The sequence below is a fragment of the Triticum dicoccoides genome, chromosome 2A (genome assembly GCF_002162155.2).
Source record: "Triticum dicoccoides isolate Atlit2015 ecotype Zavitan chromosome 2A, WEW_v2.0, whole genome shotgun sequence".
Taxonomy (NCBI): Eukaryota; Viridiplantae; Streptophyta; class Magnoliopsida; order Poales; family Poaceae; genus Triticum; species Triticum dicoccoides.
Window position 1 is genome coordinate 302156589 of NC_041382.1, and position 17845 is coordinate 302174433.

The following is a 17845-nucleotide window of genomic DNA, read 5'->3' on the forward strand; positions in this document are numbered from 1 at the left end:
AGCTAGTTAGTACATAAGCAGTGTATTATTTAGATAAAAATACATGTATTTGTATTGTTTGGCCCCTGTTATCCAAAGTTTGAGTCATTTGGCCCCCCTAATTCTTAATTCCTGGCTCCGCCACTGCCAACCGACGCTCCCCCACAGCAAGCAAAATGGCCAGTCGAAGCAAAAGAAAGTTGAAACTGTGAAATTCTCCAAAATTGCCAACTAACTACTTCCAGCTTGCACAACTTTCTTCCTTAATGCCATGTGCATTTTCTCCCTTGCTGCAACCTACAACAGTGGTCCAACTGGCAGTTACAATCTGCTCAAGTTTTGCACTGACATATTTCTAAATACATATGCTGCTTCTTGTTTCAGAATATCAGTGGTGGCGCGCCATCACGATGAACAATCTAAAGCTTGGCGTTGAGGTTGTCAGTGCTCATGACCTCCTCCCTAAGGAGCAGGGCACAGCCAATGCCTTTGTAGAGGTTGAATTTGATGGCCAGAAGTTCCGCACGGCCATCAAAGACAGCGACATCAACCCTGTCTGGAACGAGCAGTTCTTCTTCAACATATCAGATCCATCTCACCTCCAAGAGAAAGAGCTCGAGGCGTATGTGTACCATGCAAATCGCGCCAGCAACAACAAGACTTGCCTCGGCAAGGTTCGCATCTCCGGCACATCCTTTGTCAGCCAAGCTGATGCTGCGCCCCTGCATTATCCCCTGGAGAAGCGCACCATCTTATCACGTGCACGTGGTGAGCTTGGCCTCAGAGTTTTCCTTACAGATGATCCGTCTGTGAGGGTGTCTGCTCCAGGTCAGGATTTTGATTTCGCAAGCACGCCCACCACTGCCCAAGAGCAGGCTGTCGCCAATGCTATCCCAAATCCTTTCCAAGACACCAGGATAAATCAAGTCAGACAATTCCAACACTTGCCACGGGAACAGCAGCAGCGTCCACCACCCCTGGCCGGACAGCAATACTACGCACAAGGTCAGGGTTCATATGGAGAGCAGCAACAGAGAAGCTACTCTGCTGCAGGGATGAAAACTGAAGCCCCTCAGGTAGCAAGGATGTATTCCGCAGGTCCACAGCAGCCCGTAGACTTTCAGCTCAAGGAGACAAGCCCAACACTTGGTGGTGGGCGTATTATTCACGGCCGGGTGATGCCTGGTGAGAAGGCTGGGGCATATGACCTTGTCGAGAAGATGCAAATCCTCTTTGTGCGTGTCGTCAAGGCCCGTGAACTGCCCCACATGGACCTCACTGGGAGTCTTGACCCTTATGTTGAGGTGCACCTTGGCAACTACAAAATGAAAACAAAGTTCTTTGAGAAGAACCAGAGGCCTGAGTGGGATGAGGTGTTTGCCTTCCCTAAAGAAGTAGTGCAGTCATCGACACTTGAAGTTGTTGTCAAGGACAAGGACATCCTTCGGGATGACTATGTCGGTCGGGTGATGCTTGACCTGAATGAGGTACCTGTAAGGGTCCCTCCTGACAGCCCCTTGGCGCCAGAGTGGTATCGCCTTATGGGCAAGGATGGGATGAGGGACAGAGGGGAGTTGATGCTTGCAGTCTGGTACGGAACCCAAGCAGATGAATGCTTCCCAAGTGCCATTCATGCAGGAACAACACCAATAGATTCCCATCTTCACAACTATATCCGTGGAAAGGTCTACCCTACACCGAGAATGTGGTACGTCAGGGTCAATGTAATTGAGGCACAGGATATATTCACAATGGAACACCACCACATACCTGATGTGTTTGTAAAGGTGAGGCTGGGTCACCAACTGCTGAAGACAAGGCAAGTTCGCTCACCAACCAAGAACTTCATGTGGAATGAAGAAATGATGTTTGTCGCAGCAGAGCCTTTTGAGGATGACTTGATCATACAAATAGAAAATCGTGTTGCACAGAACAAAGATGAGGTGATTGGTGAAACTATGATACCTCTCGCAAGGATTCAAAAGAGGGCTGACCACAAGGCAGTAGTACGTCCACTGTGGTTCGATCTCAGAAGGCCAGGACTGATTGATGTGAACCAGCTAAAGGAAGACAAATTCTACGCAAAGGTGAACCTTCGTATTTGCCTTGAAGGTGGTTATCATGTGCTTGATGAGTCAACACAGTATTGTAGCGATCTCCGGCCAACAATGAAGCAGTTGTGGAAGCCACCAATTGGGTTGCTTGAAGTTGGGATTCTAAGTGCAAATGGCCTCAACCCAACAAAGACCAGGCAAGAAAGGGGGTCATGTGATCCATATTGTGTTGCCAAGTATGGTCATAAATGGGTGCGGACACGCACAATTGTTGACAACTTGAACCCTCGGTTCAATGAGCAGTATACATGGGATGTCTTTGACCATGGAACAGTACTCACCATTGGTCTGTTTGACAACTGCCACATAGGGGGAGACAACAACAACAATCACAGCCACAGCCACAACCAGAGTCATAGCCACAGCAGCAGTTCCCCCAGTCATATGGATAAACCCATTGGGAAAGTCCGAATCAGGATCTCAACCCTTGAGACTAGGCGGGTGTACACGCACACATATCCGCTGCTTGTCCTCCACCCATCAGGTGTTAAAAAGATGGGTGAAATCCACCTTGCTATCAGGTTCTCAGTCACATCCCTGCTCAATGTGTTCCTTACATACTCACGTCCTCTCTTGCCCAAGATGCACTACGCCCAGCCACTGTCAATAGTCCAGCAGGAAATGCTACGCCACCAGGCTGTGCAGCTTGTTGCACAGCGCCTGGGGCGCATGGAACCACCAGTTCGCAGGGAAGTTGTTGAGTTCATGTCAGACGCACGCTCTCACCTGTGGAGTATGCGACGAAGCAAAGCAAACTTCTTCCGTCTGATGCAAGTCTTCTCTGGATTCATTGCTGCAGGGAAGTGGTTTGGTGACGTTTGCCAGTGGAAAAACCCAGTCACCACAGTCTTGGTCCATGTACTCTTCATCATGCTCGTCTTCTATCCAGACCTTATCCTTCCGACGATCTTCCTCTACATGTTCTTAATTGGGTTGTGGAATTATCGGTTCCGGCCACGTGTCCCACCACATATGAACACAAGGATATCTTATGCGGATGTTGCTCATCCAGACGAGCTTGATGAGGAATTTGACACGTTCCCAACCTCGAAGAGCGCTGACCTGATTAGGATGAGGTATGACAGGCTACGACACGTTGCAGGCAGGATACAGACAGTTGTTGGCGACATCGCAACTCAGGGTGAGAGATTGCAGTCACTGCTGAGCTGGAGGGACCCAAGAGCAACAGCTATGTTCTTATTATTTTGCCTGTTCACTGCTATTATACTGTATATTACACCATTTCAAGTGATTGCGCTCTGCCTTGGGTTCTTCTGGATGAGGCACCCACGGTTTCGCCACAAGGTGCCCGCAGCGCCAGTGAACTTCTTCAGGAGGCTACCTGCAAAGACAGACTCATTGCTGTAAAGGTCCTTGGACATGAGCTACCAATGTTATGTCACAGTTCTTTGTATCTATTTACTATGTAATACTGTTGTACAATAGCATTGGGTAATAATATCTATTGTTGTACCATGTGAGAGAGCAAAATAAGTCGAGTTGATAATTTTGTGGTTAAAAGTTAGGAGATTAAGACTTTAAAGGTATACCGTACAAATTGTTTATAATATGTTTGTAACTTTGGATCCATAAGAGTTTGTACAACCAAGTCAAGCTTGTTGCCCTCAAGCCAGTTCCACCGTGATAGTTCTAAGAGCATTACACTGCAATCATGAAACTGAAGCTTTTGAGATTCTCTGCATGGGAACATTCTTCTATGTTAAGTTCAATTAATTTTCCCTCCAGAAAAGAAAGTTAAATGAATTTACCACATCTGCTCACATACAATGTTTTATTGTGAACATGAGCATCAGAACTTTACCGTGTCTGAAAAATGTAACTCGTCTTGCATGTTGCAGCACAACTAGAGGCAGTTAACTGATAATTAATTCTTTGCGCTCATTTTGGATAAGCAGCTTCACTCTCCTGGGATCTGAACAACACAGCGGACACTGACATCAACCATCAATTGTGAAGAAATGGAAACTCGTTCTCATTATTAACATTTGTGAACACTTCAAGATTTATTCTGTGGAAAAACAAGGACAGATTAAAAATAGTGGCAATCCTTTAAAATAGTTTGGAACAAACAGCAAATCAACAACCATCTGGACCAATGGGGGCCCTATGCCCTTATACCATAAAGGACAATTGTACGTCCAGCGTACCCTTTCAAGTAAGGACATTAAAACTTTGAACATAGCAGTACAAAGATAAGCATAAAGCGGCATAGGTAATGGAAACATCTGAAAACAATAAGTTTATCTTCAACACAAGTTGCATAGATCCACTGTGCAGGTGTGAAAAAAGTCATGAACTATCTCCAGCTTCACTTCATAACACACCTAGACCTTCAATTATTGATATCATTCACTTAAATATGAGAATGGTTAAAATTGTTGGCAAAAATAAACATTCAGAACTGATTATCATAGATAAGTTTATACAATCACAAGTGAGCACACTGAAATAAATCCAAGAGTAAGCAACATAAGTAAGATAAGCTAATGTTATAAAAATAAAGTATATTTATTGATCTTTCTTCCTCTTACAGAGAAAAACAACATTTGTGTCCATAGGTTGAATGACCCACTCTACAAACACAACCCGAGACACAGATATGCAAGCAGATAAGGGCATCTCCAACAGCTGTAAGATAGGTGTTGGTAAATTTGCCACCTAGGACATATTGATGATGTGGCATGTAATAAATGTGGAGAGAGAGCAAAGTTGTATGTAGAATAACCAACAATCTTTGCACAAGCTCCAAGATGAAATAGAGAGCAATCACATTTATTTTCTCATCATCTATTGGATACCTTAGATACAACCCATTGGAGTAGTTGTATGATAGCTTGTTGGTTGATGACATGGACATTTTACCAACAAGACTAACATACAATCTATTGAATATGCCCTAAAGGATGGAAGAGTTGCAAATAGTTATTTCTCAAGAAATACATATCATTGATCCCAAATACACATAACGAAGAACAATAAAGTCGAAGAGTTGGGAGAATTTTGTCATGTCGTGGAAGAGGAAAACTTCTCCGTTGCTTGTACACGCCACTTCAGATTTACAGTAGTCGGTTGCCTCTTCAAATGTGACAGCTACTTGGTGAATATAAATTTCATCAGAAGTTCCTGCAGCAATTAATTTGCAACCATAAGTACTGCACGCCATAGAGACGTTTCTTAATGATGTGAAAAGTAAATATTCAAGGCATCCTAAATAAAGGCATTAGGCATATGCCAAGTCAAGCTCATGAGGTCATATAAGAACCATCTGTTAACTACATTAAATGTTCATATATTTTCTATAAACTTGGTTAAAGTTCATAAGAGTATGACTTCGAAAAAATTCTTATATGCAGTATAATTTGCTAAGGAGGCCGTTCTAGAGTATTAAGAACGTTCAGTATTTTCCAAATAAGTTAATGGTGGCAAGAAGGTATCATCATGCATATGTGCAGTGACTCCATGCGTTCTAGATACTAAATCACACAATATCTTGGAAAAATAATAATCCGTAATAGAATAATGAGAAGTTATCATTTTGCTCAAAAATATTGTTGTTTCTTTTTTGGAAATATGCACTGAAGCACTTCGTCTTGCATATATGTACATGTTAGACAAAAAACTAAAAGCAAGTGAGCCAAAAACGTATGTAAGTGGTAGTTACCTTGTAGAAACTATTGATAGATGCATGAACTACGGGAGGTGGAGCAGCCGATCAACAGCCAAATCTAGTGAATCAACGATCTTCCGCATAATCTTTCTTCCAGGAATTAAGATACAACATAGTTCCAAGAGGAGCAATGCAAAGATGTTATGAAACTAAATAATTTAATCATATTAAAATGACCTTTCACCAGTTGTACAACACGGAGGCAGAACTATATATTATCAGCAACTAACAAAAGGATACAGCTGCATACTTAGGCTTTCCAAGCCTCGCATTTCCTCATTTAACCTGCAACATACATCATATTATGTTCCAGAAAGCAGTTGCAAGAGACACAAAATGAACTGAAACAATACAAATGCATAGAAACAGCACACGATTTTGGAAAGAACAAAATACATCCGTTGTTTAAGAAGCTTTTACTGCTCTACGGAACTGCAACATTTTGATGTGATGAAAGGAATTCCTGAAAGCAAACTTGATTTTGAGCCAATATCAGTAGTATAAGTACATGATTTATCCCGAATTTGTAATTCAGGGGGGAAATATCTCTCTCAAATTTAGTTATGAAACACATAGCTAGCAGTAGCACGGTGGAGCGGAAGACAAAGAAACTAGTTCAAAGTAATCACCTCAGGCATGAATGGATGTACTTATTGCCTCTGGAAGACGCTTCAAGTGCTGCAAGAACACAGTAATAATATAAAACTCGCAATATGGTTGACTAATCTGTGTGTGGTGTTTGTGCTCTACTATTACAACAGACTAACAATTGTCAATTAACAAAAAAAAAATGCAAATGCTATAGTCCCAGTTACATAAGTATACAAAAAGGGTGCGACCCTTGAACGCACAATTTCAGATATTCAGATGCAGAGGAGGACACATACTCCAGGAGCTTAGTAGATGTGGAAACATCCTCACCTGACTCCTGGAGGCGGCCTACAACTTCGCCCAAGCACTCCATGTTATCGGCTGACGTCGAGGTAACCTTGTCGTGTGTCAAAGCAGCCGAATTAGGCGCAACTGTAATAATTACTGTAATAGAAGAAGGGAGCTTGGAAATTTCGCGGCTGTGGTTAGTACGAGTACGTTGGACAGTGTGATGCGGAGGGAGGCGAATAGGGAGGCGTAGCTCTCGGCGATGGCGGCGGCGTCTCGCTCCACTGCCTCCATCGCCGCCGCCACCTCCCTTGCCCCGGGAGACGTCACCGTGGTCGAGGGGGCAGCCGCGCCGGTGGAGGAGAAGCGCGCTGGCGAGGGATCCTCTTGTGAGGCTTCCTCTGGCGCCCGGGGGTTGAGCGAGGAGGCGGCGTCGGCTTCCATCTGGTTGCCCGATCGGGAATTTTCGGTGGAGTGGAACAGGAACGACGTAACAGGGACGAGAAGGTAAGACGGCAGCAGGAATGCAGACGGTGAGGGCGGGCGTGTTTTCCCGAGCGCACACCCGCGGGAGCCGTCGGATCCAGATCGGGGGTGTCAGGTGTCGTACGGTCGGAAACCCCACCCAACTGGTCACCTCTTATCTGTCACCCTCCCGATGCGGCAGTCTTCCTCTAGCTCTTCTTTCCCCGATGCGCCGCCAGGCCCCATCTCCGAGGTTCCCATCTCCAATGCACCGCAACCGTCCCCGTCTCCCCCTCCCAGCTACCGCCTACCGCCCACCATCTCCCTCCTCTCCTCCCTAGCCTGTGGGCTTTCAGATCAAGCAGGCGATGCGGCGGCGCTACAAGATCCATGAGGCACCACCCCGGGCTCGTCGTTGCGGCTTACATCCACGTACTCTAATTCAGTGTCACGCAACGGCAGTGGCTGAGATCCTACTCGCGCTGAGGCGAAGCTATGGCGGCGCCACGCTCCCTCACCACCCCTAGCTGACAAGTGGTCGCTCCCATCGGTCCCTCCCTGCGCCACCCGAGCGAAAGAAAGTGGTGGTGCGCCGTCGACCCGACGCCCTCTCTTCGACCGGTAGTGTAGGGCGCGGAGGCGCAGTGCTCCGTCCCCACCCCCAGCAGAGGGACGCGGTGGCACACTGCTCTCTCTCCCCACACCAGCCTAGCGGACGCCCATGGTCCCTCCCCTACCTGATCTAACAGGCACAACCGCGGCAGCGCCCAACCTTCTCTCACCATCCAGCAGGTATGTGACCTATTCTCTCCACTCATCACCATTTTCATTTGGTTGAATGCAATTTGCAATTTTCTGCTGCATACTTAGGGCCTGAAGTCCTCCAGCTCCGGGCTTCACAAACTCCACGAATGAAATTGTCCCGAACATTTGGGCTCCGAGAAGTTGAATTCATGAAGCTATACCCGATGATAGTGCAAAAACGTGGAGGAGCATCGGCCCAGCTCCACCGAAACTGAAAGCTGGAGTTTGCCCAAATTACAGCCGGCATGCCACCGCCAAACTTACCTTTTCGTTCTCCTGCCCGCACACAAAAGAAAATGTATCGAACACTATCTCCCCCGCTCGTTCCCCTCAAGCAGCTACCCCTATCCGCCGTCGCATGCTCCGCCACAGCGCTCCTTCCCGGCGACAGATCAAGGCGTTCCAGGCCAGTCCCGCCCGGTTCCCATCGACACAGCCCGAAGGAAGCAACCCCAAGATCAGGACCTAAGCACCAACGCCATTGACGCACTGCTCATCTCACATGAGTCCACCTCATCTCACGTGCTCACCCAAAAATGGGCAGCCTTCGCCGGCCCAACATGCACGAACAGGCCACATCCCTTCTAGTTGGGCTGCAGCGCAGGAAAGAAGCTGGAGTCAGAGCCGAACAGAATCTGAATCGCTGGACGGAGCAAGAAGCCACGATGAGAAGCTGGTTTTATAGAGTTTTGAGAAGCTAGGGAGACTCCGAACACGCCCTTAGTTGATCTGTGATTTGTACTATGGTAGCCGCTAGGTAGGGCTAGTTTATGGAGTTAGTGCTGAAATTGATGAAGAGGAAGACGAACATGAGCAGCCGTGTTGATCCTGCCTAATGGATGCGTTCGTGTGTTGGTAGATTCGCGTGTGTGTGTTGATCCATGTGTGCATGTTTTTTGATCGATGCAAGATTTGTAATGTGTTATCTCCTTATGACGTGTGTTCATTGATTTATGGCGTGGTGTGTGTGTGTTGGTAAATCCTCTCAACCTCTAATATCAAATTTGGGTCTCGACTAGGGGGCATGATGGATTTTTGTCTGAGACGCGAGTATGAGTTGGCTGGATTTGTGTCGCGAGTTGCCGGAATTGTGGTATGAGTTTGCCAGATCCCCATTACGACAGAGTTGTAGGGCTTTTTAAGAGGGGGCGTGGTGGAGTTGCAGGCGTGTTAGCACTATTTGGCTCGGATTTGTGGAGCGAGTTGCCAGAGTCTTGCTATGAGATCTTACCGGATCCTTCTGCTAGTCTGTGGAGTTCTGCTACTAGCCAACGCTTTCAATCATTGCTTACTTTAGAGTACAAAAAACTCGCACACACAATGCGTTCATGGAGATTTTGAACTTACCATTGGGGATATTTCTATCAGCCCGAATGTTGCTTAGTTGTTGATTCCCGAGTGGAGGGTTTGTGGTTTTTTTGAGCAGATGTTGATTCTAAGTAACAAAACTTGCTTATCGGTTGTTACTTAGTTGCCTAATATGGTTTAGAATTTGCCTAAATAGGCACAATCCTAAACTTTTGCATAATGTTTTCTTGTTTACTTAAGTGCCTGACATGGTTCAGCTTTTGGTTAATGGTTGTTACTTAGGTTGTTTGAGTTTTTGCCAAAATTTGCCCAACATATTGTAGGTAGTTGCCCCATATAACTTTGATAGCGAACAATCCTAAAGTTTTGTCTAATGTTTCTGTTAATTAGTCGCCTGACATGGTTCAATTTTTTGCTTTAATAGTTGTGTACTCTTTAAACTCGTCAATGCCGAGATCAATGAATTATAAATTGATACTACTACTAACTATGGTGTCTACAATCAAATTAACTAATAGATCAAGTCTATATTTTTTAATCCAAAAAAACTAATAGATCAAATTTACAGCATTTTGAGTGTATGCTTTGCTTACAATCAATATCAGAGTTGCCTACAACAACTAGGGAGGTGCCTGCTTTTTCCCCGTCAAAGACTAGAATGCAAGTCAAACTGTTTTGACATTGCTAGCTCCCCCTAAATGGGTCTTTGGGTTGATTTTTTCGCAGCCCACAAACTGTCCCACCAGATCCCCAAAATAGTTGCTTTGCAACCACACACACACATACACATTCATGTCCACAAGTAAAAAGATACTCCCTCCATCCCATAATATAAGAGCGTTTTTGACACTCGTGTAGTACCAAAAATGCTCTTATATTATGGGACGGGGGGAGTAGTTCCCTGCTTTCTCCCACAAGAGAATATGCGCAATCCCATGAGTTCCAGTACATCCAAAACTTGCCTGAGACCAAAACCAGAGTTGCCTAAAAGCTATAGACATAGTTGCCTGATTTTCTCACCCATTAGGAAATAGTTTTTCCATTGCCTCAAGTCCTACCACAGCACAAGTTTTTGCCTGCAATCAAACACACTATTGCCTACGATCACACAGTTTTTGCCTCAATCTACTATGTATCTTGCCTAATATCAGACAATTTTGCCCCCAATGTACTATGTACAGTCAGGGCGGCATGGCCTCTTATTTTGCTTTTTCTCACTACTATTACAACTAGCAATATAAAAGAATAGTACTTCTCTTGTGTTCATGTGTGGGTTTGGTCCATCGTTGCGGTTTTGTTTTTCACGATGCACCCAACACTCGTATCTTTAGTTTATGACCTTTCAAAAAGTTGCTCATTGTTGTTTCTAAAGTTGCCCATCCTCGAAGCTAAGTTGTTGAGAAAGTGTTGTCGAGAAATTGATTCCTGTAGCATTAAGTTGCCGCCCCGTAGTACCAAAGTTGCTCATCGTTGTTTCTAAGTTTCCCAACCCTGAAGCTAAGTTGTCGAGAAAGTGTGGTCGAGAAATTGATTCCTGTAGCATTAAGTTGCCACCTCGTAGTACCAAAGTTGATCATTGTTGTTTCTAAGTTGCCCATCCCCGAAGATAAGTTGTCGAGGAAGTGTTGTAGGCAATATAGGATAATGTTAGGATAACTGGTAGGCAACTTAGTGGTGATGCTCGGCAAGTTGGTAGTCATGGTAGCCAAATTAGAGGCAACGAAGGCACATAGTGAATACATGAACTCCTCAAACTACGGTCATCACCGGTAAGTATCCCGATTATTGTCACTTTGAGATTAACGGATCATAACACATAATAGGTGACTATAGACTTGCAAGATAGGATCAAGAACACTCATATATTGATGAAAACATAATAGGTTCAGATCTGAAATCATGGCACTCGGGGCATAGTGACAAGCGTTAAGCATAGCAAAGTCATAGCAACATCAATCTCAGAACATAGTCGATACTAGGGATCAAACCCTAACAAAACTAACTCGATTACATGATAGATCCCATCCAACCCATCACCGTCCAGCAAGCCTACGATGGAATTATTCACGCACGGCGGTGAGCATCATGAAATTGGTGATGGAGGATGGTTGATAATGACGATGGCGACGGATTCCCCTCTCCGGAGCCCCGAACGGACTCCAGATCAGCCCTCCCGAGAGGTTTTAGGGCTTGGCGGCGGCTCCGTATCGTAAAACGCGATGATTTCTTCTCCTTGATTTTTTTCTCCCCGAAACTCAATATATGGAGGTGAAGTTGGAGTCGGAGAGGCAACATGGGGCCCACGAGGTAGGGGGCGCGCTCTAGGGGGGCAGGCGCGCCCCCACCCTCGTGGCAAGGTGGTGGGCCCCCTGGCCTTCATCTTTTGCAGGTATTTTTCTTATTTTCTGAAAAGTGGCTCCGTGAAGTTTCAGGTCATTCCCAGAACGTTTGCTCCTGCACATAAATAACACGATGGTAATTCTGCTGAAAACAACGTCAGTCCGGGTTAGTTCCATTCAAATCATGCAACTCACTCCAAAGGATAGCCCCGAATGATCTACATCAACTTAGAGCATCCACATCTTCAACACCTACATGAAGTCATCATCGACAAAATCCAAGGTTAGTTCATCCCTCTTAGGGGGGATCTCACATCTAGGGGGAGCTTTACTCTAACAATTGAGTTAAATCAACTCTAATGGTGTGAAAACAACAACGCTTTATGTAAAAGTGGTAACCCCACTTGTGCTTAAACGATGAGTATGACCTATGATCAAATGTTCTCATTTGACTCCTAAGTCAATATACTCATATATAGATGACCTAGTCATCGCCAATTGCTTGATAGATGCTAGAATTGTTTGTGCATGCTTTGCCACATATTTCATTTGTCTTTTTATTGTGTGAGCATGTTGGTTGCATAATTTACTCATTTGAGGACATCCACTTGTTGTTTTGATTGATTGGTTTCCTTTTCTTTTGGCCAAGTGGATGGACAAGAATGACTAAGAACCTTCTCTAGCTATCTATGCTTTTCTCGTCTCATACTCTATTCATGCTGCATCACAAAATTTGATCAAGTCAGATTCGAACCACTCTGTGTGAGGAGCACTCGGGGTCCCCGATTCGTCATAGACTTAAACTTCCAAAACTTCTTTGTGCGTTTTGGTATGACCGATTCACCCATTTCGGTCATACCGAGATCACTAAGTCGATCTAGGTTTTCAATCTCGATGCAACCGATTTGAACTTTTCGGTCACACCGAGTTTCAGTAACTGCTTGCAGTTATGAATCTTGGTGCCACCGAGTTGTTCCACTCGGTCACACCGACAGGGTCGGGCTATATATACCCATGGGCAATTTTTTTGAAATTTTCTCCGAACTCTTTCGCCCGCGCTTAGCCCACTCTGCCTCCAGGGTCTCCGGATCGTCCTCCTCGTCAGCAGTTGCCTCCTGGCGTTGGTCTCCGCCGCTGTCAACGGGGATCATCTCCGCCTTTGCCGCCGTAGCAAGTCAATCGCCGAACTAGGGTATGGACTTGAACTTTGTGCTGTTCTAACACCGATTCCCCGGCACATTGCTTTGCCATGTATCTTGCCACGATTGAGATCATTCTATCCATCGAAAACACTCCGTAGTTTAGTCGTGAATTGAAAATTTAGGGTTAGGTTTCCGCCGAAACCATCTCGGACTGACCGAGTTGATGAAATCGGTTCCACCGATTTGGCTCAGGCCATTGCACATGTGATTCTCGGTCTGACCGAGAATTGCAAATCGGTGTGACCGAGTTCAGCACTTTGTGAAACCCTAGCAGTCTCGGTGCCACCGAACTATGACTCGGTCTGACCGAGTTCACTAGTTTAGGTTCCAAAAGCTGCTTCGGTATCACCGAGTTTGCAAATCGGTAGATCCGAAATGCTTTCTGTGGAAAACTAAAACTAAGTTTTTAATTCATTCTTTTGCAGAAACCTCTGTATTTTGTGATGCTCATCCACTCTACCTCATCTATAATCTATTCACAGGGTCTGCTGTCAGTGTTTGCATCATGTCAAATCAGAGTGACAGTCAGAACAAGTCAGAGGAGCAGGTTCACTTGAGTGAGGGCACTAGTCCCTCTAGCAGCTTAGATGATGGCAACAGGAGCACACCAAGCAATCTGCCAAAGGCTGCCACCAGGGCCAGCAAGAAAAGAACCTCAGAGTCAGAGGATGAGGACTATGTGGCTGAGGAAGAAGAAACCACCTCAAAGAGGAAAGTCCTGAAGAAGAAATATGGCACAGCTTCGCCACCAAGCTAGGAATGAAGCAAAAGGTTCCTGTCAAGAGAGCTCCAATGTCTAAGGCCAGAGCATCCACTCAAGAGACTTTGGGATCTACATCCAAAGAGCAGGTTGTGGCAGAAAAGAAAAGGAGGGAAAGGGTCAAAAAGACCACTGCCAGAGTGCTTGGAAGATCTTCAATCATGAAAGACTCCGAAGAAGAGGAAGAGGAAGAGGATGCTGCAGCAGCACCTAAGGCACATAAGCTTATGGGAGATGCCATAAGATCAGGGGCTTCTTCATCTAAGCCCAAAGGAACTTCCAAGCCAGCTGCTCCAAAACCCAAAACTGCACCAAAGAGGAGTACCAGGAACATTCCAGCTGTTGAGAAAAACAAGGCCCAGTGCCTGAAACTGTTGCTGAAGAAGTAGATGATGAGACATATGTTTTGAGGAAGCTAAAGCCAAAAATTCCAGATCATAATGATGCTCATCCTAGAGCAGAAAACATGAAGATCAGGAAGGACTCGGGATTGAGGATATGGAGAGAGTCAGATCCATATGCCACCAGAAGGAGAACTGCTGTGGACTACAGGTTCCATACCAAAGAACAACAGGATTTTTATGAGACAGTGTTGCTTGACAAGAAACCAATAGTATGTGACATGAGATGGGTCAACTGGGAGTATATCAAGGAGAATGAAGAACATTATCCAGGAGTATATGACAGTTTCAAGGCTTGTGGAGTTGATGAGTTTGTGGCTCAGAAGCTCACAAAGTGGAATGATGAGCTTATCATGCAGTTCTACTCCACAACTCATTTCTACCCAGATGGCAAGATAGTCTGGATGTCTGAAGGCACTAGATACCAGTGCACAGTTGCAGAATGGGCTAAGTTGATCAATGCCCCAGAAGAGAGTGAAGATGACTTGGATGTCTATACTAACAAGAAGGATCACAACTGTAACACCCTCGATGCGGCTATATCTCCTACGTGTCGAAGCACGACGTAGAGGCATAACCGCATTGAAAGCAATGCCGCAAGTGAGGTAATCTTCACACAACCCATGTAATACATAAGGGAGAGAGATACATAGTTGGCTTACAATCGCCACTTCACACAATTACATGAATAAAGCATTACCTCAACCAAATACAATCAACGTCCGACTACGGAACCAAAATAAAATAAGAACCCCAAATGCGACAAGGTCCCCGATCGACCCCAACTGGGCTCCACTACTGATCAACTAGAACGGAACAACAGAAAGGACAAGATCTTCATCGAGCTCCTCCTTGAGCTTGGTTGCGTCACCTGCTTGGTAACATCAGCACCTGCAAACTGGTTTTGAAAGTATTTGTGAGCCACGGGGACTCAGCAATCTCACACCCTCGCGATCAAGACTATTTAAGCTTATGGGTAAGGTAAAAGGTATGAGGTGGAGCTGCAGCAAGCGACTAGCATATATGGTGGCTAACATACGCAAATGAGAGCGAGAAGAGAAGGCAAAGCACGGTCGAGAAACTATGATCAAGAAGTGATCCTAGAACAACCTACGTCAAGCATAACTCCAACACCGTGTTCGCTTCCCGGACCCCGCCGAGAAGAGACCATCACGGTAACACACGCGGTTGGTGCATTTTAATTAAGGTCAACTTCAGGTTTTCTATAACCGGACATTAACAAATTCCCATCTGCTCATAACCGCGGGCACGGCTTTCGAAAGTTCAAATCCCTGCAGGGGTGTCCCAACTTAGCCCATCACAAGCTCTCACGGTCAACGAAGGATATTCCTTCTAGCGGGAAGACCCGATCAAGCTCCGAATCCCGGTTACAAGACATTTCGACAGGTAAAACAAGACCAGCAAGACCGCCCGATGCGCCGACATCCTGATAGGAGCTGCACATATCTCGTTCTCAGGGCAACACCGGATGAGCGCTAACTAAAACCAGCCCTCAAGTTTCCCCGAGGTGGCGCTGCAAAGGACTCTAGTTCGGACCAACACTTAGACAAGCACTGGCCCGGGGGGGGGGGAGGGTTAAAATAAAGATGACCCTCGGGATGCGTGACTCCCAAGGGAAAAAGGCTAGGTGGCGAATGGTAAAACCAAGGTTGGGCCTTGCTGGAGGAGTTTTATTCAAGGCGAACTTTCAAGGGGTTCCCATTATTACCCAACCGTGTAAGGAACGCAAAATCCGGGAACATAACACCGATATGACGGAAACTAGTGCGGCAAGAGTGCAACACACCAGGCATAAGGCCGAGCCTTCCACCCTTTACCAAGTATATAGATGCATTAAATAAATAAGATATATTGTGATATCCCAACAAGTAAACATGTTCCAACAAGGAACAACATTGCCATTTCAACAAGGAACAAACTTCAATCTTCACCTGCAACTAACAACGCTATAAGAGGGGCTGAGCAAAGCGGTAACATAGCCAAACAACGGTTTGCTAGGACAAGGTGGGTTAGAGGCTTGGTTCAACAATATGGGAGGCATGATAAGCAAGTGATAGGTATCGCAGCATGGGCATAGCAAAAGAGCGAGCAACTAGCAAGCAAAGATAGAAGTGATTTCGTGGGTATGGTCATCTTGCCTGAGATCCCGCAAGGAAGAAGAACGAGTCCATGAAGAAGACACATGAACGTAGTCGAACGGGTCCTCACAAACGCAACGTTATCGGAACCAACCCAAAGAAACAACACCGGAAAGAAGCAAACAACATAGTAAACAACCACCACATAAGCATGGCACGATGTGCAAACAAGTATGATGCATGTCCGGTTTAATGATACATGGCATGACATGACAAAGTGCACAAACAATCCTACATATTAAGTGGAGCATATTGACGAAACACCACATTCAAGTTATTTAGTTCGATCTCGGTTAGGTACTCAACAAAATTAAATTTTTGTTAACATGGCAAGAGGTGAAGCATATGAAAAACTACCTATCTAGGCAAGTTTAAATGAGGCCGGAACAACAAACTACAATTCCGATAAATCCTCATGTGCATTAGCAATTTAATGCAACAACAATTTTTAAACATATTAAATGTTGTTATCATGATGCGGATGTCATGTTCAAGTTTATGCAATTTTAAGAAAATGTTAACAAGAGCATATTATGAAGCATTTGTCATCGTGGCGGAAATGAAAGGGGTGCCACGACAACGAATACGAAAATGATGCCACGGCAACATATCGGTTATCCGGTAGCCCACGGGGATACCAGTGCAAAAGGAAGTGACGGGAGCGTGCAAAAGATGGTGGGGTGATCCCGGTAACCGGGTTCCCACATGTCGGTGGCAAGGCAAAAGAGGGGCAACATTCCGATAGTTCAGACTCGAGGCAAAACAAGGGTGCATCTCATATAAGATACATTCATTCATTCACGGGCGTCATCTCGGGGTTATACCTTTGAAGCGTGCAAACGGGACGGTTCTCGTTCGGTGCAAAGTAGAGGAAGTAGACGTTCTCGGGACGTTCGTGGTGGAGGTAGTCGTACGTGACGCGTTGTGGAAGTAGTTGTACTCGCGGACTTTGGCGGCAGTAGTCGTTCAGGGTCTTGGCGGTTCGACGTGTAGTCGTACGTGTTCGACGTGGTACACGGTTTGAAGTCGAGCATGTCCCGTAGATGTTCAGGGTCACCGTGAGGAACTTGTGGAATCAAGGGTCTCAGTCGTCGGTAGTGGTACACGCGTTCTTGGTACTTGGAGCCATCACCGTGTAGTCGTACTGAGGTCCTGCCCGAGGTCCTAGGCATCGGTCATTGTGATACTTGGGGTCTTCGGATGTAACACCCCGGATGTAACTTTCCTTATTTGTACTCCAACTCTTGCCGTTTCTGGCGTTAAGTTATATTTATTTCCTCGGGTTCGGGTTTTGTCTCCGTGTGTTGTTGTCTTTGTCATACATCTCATATCATGTCATCATGTGCATTGCATTTGCATACATGTTCATCTCATGCATTCGAGCATTTTCCCCGTTGTCCGTTTTGCATTCCGGCGCTTCGTTCTCCTCCGGTGGCCTTTTCTAGCTTTCTTTCGTGTGTGGGGTTTAAACATTTCCGGATTGGACCGAAACTTGCCAAGCGGCCTTGGTTTACTACCGGTAGACCGCCTGTCAAGTTTCGTACCGTTTGGACTTCGTTTGATACTCCAACGGTTAACCGAGGGACCGAAAAGGCCTCGTGTGTGTTGCAGCCCAACACCCCTCCAATTTGGCCCAAAACCCACCAAACTCTGCTCCATGTCCTAGAGCGTTCGATCACGATCGTGTGGCCGAAAACCGCACCTCATTTGGACTCTCCTAACTCCACTTATGCCTATAAATAGCCCC

At 45.7% G+C, this 17845-nt stretch overlaps 2 protein-coding genes across 4 annotated transcripts in view; one reads left to right on the plus strand and one right to left on the minus strand.

Annotated features, from left to right (window-relative positions):
• LOC119354429 (FT-interacting protein 3-like) overlaps nucleotides 1-3726 on the plus strand; it is a 6332-nt gene extending 2606 nt beyond the window's left edge. For both annotated transcript variants that reach the window (XM_037621155.1, XM_037621154.1), the window contains exon 2: nucleotides 364-3726. In XM_037621155.1, the coding sequence (XP_037477052.1) occupies nucleotides 390-3461 (3072 nt within the window). In that variant the 5' untranslated portion in view covers nucleotides 364-389 and the 3' untranslated portion in view covers nucleotides 3462-3726. The remainder of the gene's footprint in view (nucleotides 1-363) is intronic.
• Nucleotides 3727-4862: 1136 nt separating this feature from the next.
• On the minus strand, nucleotides 4863-7241 carry LOC119354430. 2 transcript variants are annotated; one of them, XR_005170916.1, is made up of 6 exons: nucleotides 6871-7241; nucleotides 6703-6769; nucleotides 6411-6459; nucleotides 6022-6066; nucleotides 5776-5867; nucleotides 4863-5237 (listed from the first exon to the last, which is right to left on the minus strand). XR_005170916.1 is itself a non-coding variant. In XM_037621156.1 (6 exons), the coding sequence occupies exons 1-5, from the start codon at nucleotides 7102-7104 to the stop codon at nucleotides 5805-5807; spliced, it is 462 nt and encodes a 153-aa protein (XP_037477053.1). In that variant the 5' UTR covers nucleotides 7105-7241; the 3' UTR covers nucleotides 4863-5237; nucleotides 5776-5804. The 2 variants fall into 2 exon arrangements, 1 of the variants encoding a protein (XP_037477053.1); XM_037621156.1 differs by having other exon boundaries at nucleotides 5776-5871.
• Between the last annotated feature and the right edge of the window lie 10604 nt (nucleotides 7242-17845).